The sequence below is a fragment of the Rhagoletis pomonella genome, unplaced genomic scaffold (assembly GCF_013731165.1).
Source record: "Rhagoletis pomonella isolate Grant_MI unplaced genomic scaffold, Rhpom_1.0 Rhpom_scaffold_00008, whole genome shotgun sequence".
NCBI classification, from domain to species: domain Eukaryota; kingdom Metazoa; phylum Arthropoda; class Insecta; order Diptera; family Tephritidae; genus Rhagoletis; species Rhagoletis pomonella.
Window position 1 is genome coordinate 28,914,939 of NW_023458562.1, and position 5,434 is coordinate 28,920,372.

General features: G+C 35.6%; 1 protein-coding gene across 1 annotated transcript; it reads right to left on the reverse strand.

The window, feature by feature from the left end:
* Nucleotides 1-4,882: 4,882 nt before the first annotated feature.
* LOC118745254 (protein kinase C, eye isozyme-like) lies at nt 4,883-5,433 on the reverse strand. The gene is made up of 3 exons (XM_036478781.1): nt 5,416-5,433; nt 5,208-5,348; nt 4,883-5,147 (listed from the first exon to the last, which is right to left on the reverse strand). Exons 1-3 carry the CDS (start codon nt 5,431-5,433, stop codon nt 4,995-4,997), a joined length of 312 nt encoding a protein of 103 aa, XP_036334674.1. The 3' UTR covers nt 4,883-4,994.
* Nucleotide 5,434: the final 1 nt, after the last annotated feature.

Below are 5,434 nucleotides of genomic sequence, written 5' to 3' on the forward strand. Positions count from 1 at the left end.
GCTTAGAGTGCAAAGTTGCTAAGTCCATTTTTTTCAATTGTACAGAAGACACAAAAAACGTTCCTAAGTAATTTTCTTTAAGTATTTTACAAAACTTTGAATGCAATGTTTCGCGTTTTTCATTTACCCTTTATTAAAAAAACAAATAATAAAAAAGTCTGCTTTTTTACAAATTTTGTAGATAATTTTATGACTTTTCTACTTTTTTCTTAAATTTTTTTTTGTTTGACTTAGCAAATTTTCCAATAATAATAACACAAGGGAACAGTGATTTTTTTGCATTAAATGTTAAATCTGTTTTTGATAGACTTTCTTATGCTGATTACTATAAGTGACCATCAATTCAAGGTACAGGGATGGTATTTTCAGGGATAGTAGTCGAGACTTCTAGTTTTAATTTAATCCTTTACTTACTTTGGTATGGGTTCTAAAATATTGCAAAAAACGTGATTTTTTGACACTTTGACCTCGTTTTTCTTCCAAATCTATAGCTGATGGAGACTTTATACTTACGGATTCGTAATCAGCATAAAAAAGTCCAAAACAGCTTTAACATTTGATGCAACGAAATTGTTTCCCATTTGTGTCCCCTTGTGTAATAGATTGGCGCTTATACATATGTTAGTGTTTGGCCGAGCTTCTCCTCCGATTTGTGGCGTGCGCCTTGATGTTGTTACACAAAGGGAAGGGACTTACAGTTTTACGCTGTTTTTCATGGCAGAAATACACTCGGAGGTTTGCCATTGCCTGTCGAGGGGCGACCGCTGTTAAGGTTAAACCTTCTCTTCTAAATTTGTTTGTAATGTTGCTTTTACCAGGGCTTGAACCCAGGCTCTGCGCAGTGGAAGCGCGCACTGATTACCACTACACCACAGCGGCCGTTCTTTTACGATCCCATTAATGGGATTTTCAGTTCAGACGAAATAAATTTTCTGAAAAAGAAGGTTGCGAATCTTTTTATACATATTTTTAATTTGAAACGTAGTTGCAAACTTGTTTATTATAAACAACAACGTATACATTAAAATAATAATGAAAAAACAATTAATGGTAGATTAAATTAATAGTATTGTTCGCTGAAACTAAAATACCCACCAAAAATCATTCATGTGGCAAACTATCGTAAAAATTATGATGGTCTTTAGGCAAAGTTGCTTTTAAATACCTCAAATCTAATTGGAGAGACCTCAAACGGATTTTCCAGAATGTGTTAAAGACTATTGCATTTATCTACCTACAGTTACTTTTCACATAATGGAATTAACTAAAATATTTATGTAAACACTTGTTGCACGCCCCCTACTTTCATATAACGGCAAATTTAGAAACCACGAAAATGGACTTAAAATGGGCGTTTCTCGCCCTAATTGTATTATGTTAATGTATGCAAATACTTATATTTATGTTTGCAACTACTATTAACTTATCGAACGATTTCTAATCTTTGACAATACATGTTTGACTTCATTCACCACGATCTTGAAAACTGACCAAATCGGCGTGACCAAGTCCAAGGTAATTTTAATATTATATAAACATCCGAAAGCATTAAAACGTTTGAAATAAATCTCGTCTCGCCTTTTTGTATTTTTCACTTGGTTGCTGAAGAAATGAAGAATTGAAAATTCATAGGGGAAAATTATAGTTTTCTTATCTTTTATTTTAATATCTTAAAAATGGGTAGACTTATTGAAAAATGATAAATGAACGTTAGGTACTAAATTTAATAACCCTTAATTTGATATATCGTCCTGTTTATAACAATTAACGCATTCATAGATATTACAAGCCAAAGTTTCATTTTCAAAATTCATACACTTCGAATCAATTGCGCGGGCTAAAGATAAGTTTTAAATTAATCTTTCTTGCCCAATAACAATTGGCTCAGACCTAAGACATCATAATATTACTATTACAATATGGCCAAATGCCTTTTATTTTCCCCCATACAAAATCGACCCAGCCTAATATACATACATACATATGTACATAAATATTCAAAAATAATGTTGCTGCAAAACCCTTAATACAAATCGAATTCGATAGGGTAAAAAAAATATTCATATTTTTTGGACTTATCAAATTTTCTGTGACTACTTTGGACTTAGTAATTTTGCACATCACGGAATAAAACGGTTAGAAATAAAACAAGTAGTTAGATCCTTTCAGAAACGGCGCATTTTCAATTTTCCTTGCTTCCTGCATCAAAAAATAATTGTTGATAAAAAGTGGACTTAGCAACATTTCACTCTAAGTTAGCGATATTACATTTTCATACATACAGTATTGGACATATCTATAGCACCCCCCTTTCAAAGCGATATTGTTTGCCACTTATGTTTAATTATTTGTTTTTAAGAATTTTCAATTAAAATACAGTTCATTTTCCAACAAAACCCGTATAAACCAATGTTTTAAACTTTTTAAAAGACCGCAAAAAAGTGCAACAAACTTTCCCTTAAATTTCAAACTTTTTTCTCAGAAGCTCTAGAATTTTTTTGAGTACACAGTTTTATAGCGCATTCAATTTTGTCCAATAATGTGCAAGTTTCAAGTCGCTAAAGATTACCGTTGATTTTTTAGAATTTTTAGATTTTTTTTGTCTCATTTGCTTCCATATAACGACTAAACACAATTTATTTTTATATGGCAGAAACCCGCAACATCTTCTGCGAAAAAAATTCTAAAAAATTAACTGTAATTTTTAGCCACTTGAACCTTGCACATTATTAGACTAAAATTGAATGGGCTATACAACTGTGTATTCAAAAAAATTCTACCGCTTCTGAGAAAAAAGTTTGAAATTTGGTTGAAAATTTGTTGCACTTTTTTGCGGTCTTTTAAAAAGTTTTAAACTTGAGTTTATGTGAGTTTTGTGAGAGAATGAACTGTATTTTAATTGAAAATTCTTGAAAATAAATAAATAAACATGAGTAGCAAACAATATCACTTTGAAATGGGGGTGCTATTGTATTGGCCAATACTGTATGTACAAACATATCAAGTCAAGTAGGTACTGCCTCGCTAAATGGGTTACATCGGTTTTGCGTACTTTTCGCGTGGCTGACTCTTTTATTTAACCTATGCAACTCAGCTTGAAGCATGAAAAATAATGTGCTTTCGTTAGCTTCAGCAACCATAGTCAGCAAAACTTAAAATAAAAGCTTTCAACTAGTTTAGAAGAGCTTTCTAAGCTTACGAAATATTAGTTTAAAAAGCTCTTGTGAGTAATATGAATCAAATCAAAAGCTTAGACAGCATTTTCGTTAAGCGTAAGCTTAAAACTAATAAACTTAACGCGCAATGTGCTTTGAAGGATAGCTGGCCACTTCATAAAGTGCGCGTAGAACTTGTTTAAGCTTTTGTTTTACATTTCATACAGATATCCACGAAAGTTTTTTTGCCCCCCTGTTTGCCAGTGACGCCAACCCATTAGAGCTTTTAAAAGGTTCTGTGGTGCACGACTTTAAATGCGGTGGAAAGCTTACATAATCGATTGCCAGATATTTAAACGATTTTTGTTGAAGAATACATACATTTGCGATCCAGGATTTATTGTTCATAAGCCCAAGGCCATGACAAAAGGCACTGTCGTCCATTTAACGAAATATAGTTGCCACTCTGTTCTTTGACACTTGCAGATTGTAGGCCTTTTAGCTGGGCAGCACTATGCAATGCATGTCTTTGCCTGCTTACTCGTTGCCTTTGCTACCCAGCAACTCGGCATGCGTTCCTACACTCTGACTGCCGGGCGTGATAGTAGCAAATGATTTTCAGCTTTGATTGCCTTGTAGAACAATTGGTAGGCCCATCGCTAGTGAGATGTCATGTTGGAGGATGCTACCTTTGGTTAGTTCGTCTGCGCTTTCGTAGCATTGAACAATTTTGTGTATTGTGTATTGTGTGGTCATAGCTAAACTTTCTATTGCTTCCATATAGACTACAAAATTCCTTACTAAACTCAAAGCGTCCTCCGACTTCAACTCACATAGTATCATAGGAGCTTTGTCCGGCACCTCTAGGCACACATTATCTATCATGGAAATCACTCTTTTTGTATTACTGCGTTTAACGAATTTTACCCCGTTAAATCAGCCTGCGCCTTCCAAATAATGAATTGGTTTTCCCGGCCTTTCGAACATTCACCTAATCACAGCGCTCACAGTAGTTCCTTTCTATAGACCTTCGGCATACACCTCGCTCATCTGTCCATTATCGTTATCTTCTGTCACGGCCTTTCGTCAATACCGCGCATAGATTTGCAGAGTCCCAGGGTCCCTCTGCTGCTTCTCGACTTCGACGGTATTAAAATTGATAGTTTATTGCCATGGCCTTACTCTTGTCCAGCGACGACGGAGGACTATGGTTATTATTATGTCTGGGTGGCCGGCTCCGTACCCTCAGTCGAACGTTATCTCTTAAGCTCGTCTCGGGCATACTTCTCTACAATACTGTCACAGCATTTTGAGTTGCTTTCTACACACCATTTGCTGACGAATTGCGCCCGACCTGGCCTCAAAATCTGCGCACCCATGCTGCACGCTTGCTTACTTGATCTGTTGGAATTGCCACGGCTCCTTGCCGATGGACGATGACTAACTCCACTTTGTATAAAGATTAAACCTTACTCCTTCTTCTTCTTCTTCTTCTAATTTGACGTTGTACGTCTAAATGACTTTGGTCGAGTTCCGCAAAGCACCTGGGTCGTTTGCTCTCTGTGCTTTTGTTAGATCGTAGACTCTATGCTTCTCAGTTCCCCCTCGCCGACTTCCTTTCCCATGGGGGCTCTAGCGAGCGATTTCCTTTCTTCTTTATATTACTAAAGGAAAGAGACTAGAACTGTGTTTTTGCAGCTAAACAACTAAAATAGAGACAAGAATTGAGGATTATATATTTATTGTTATTTCTTATTATAATTTCAATATATGAGTTAATTTGGCATTTTGTTGCCATTTAATTTTCCTGCTTCGCTTTTTAATCTCTTGCAATGCACTTTATATAATAGTAATAAACTCCGGATTCATATAGGAGAAGCCAATGAAATCATTCTGATCTAAATTCATCATGAATAGCTTGTCAGTTGGTGTTAGATCAGTTTTCTCAACGACAAAAGCTTTATCAAAGTTTGAGATATCCTTGCGATGTTTCTGAAATCAGACAAAGAAATTGACTTTTCATAAGTCAAGCTTCAACCAAAGAATTCTTACAATTTTCGGTACAATTGGCGGCTCCAACTCCTTTGCCTCGGCCTTGTCCCAATCAATATTCCTGAAGAAGGGATGTGTTGTAATCTCAGAGCGCGCATAGCGCCCAGCGCCTAAGCGATTATTAGGCTTTTTGGCGAGGAACTGCGGGACAGAAAAAGAAAAAGCACTTTGTATGCTATAAGCTTATACTACTCCCTCTTATACTCACGCTCGTCAACACATCCATA

Bases quoted from the DNA above. Each gene is read 5' to 3' on its own strand.
- LOC118745254 (XM_036478781.1), bottom strand. The intron at 5,148-5,207 runs GTAAGAATTCTT...GTCTGATTTCAG, and splicing joins CGCCAATTGTACCGAAAATT to AAACATCGCAAGGATATCTC.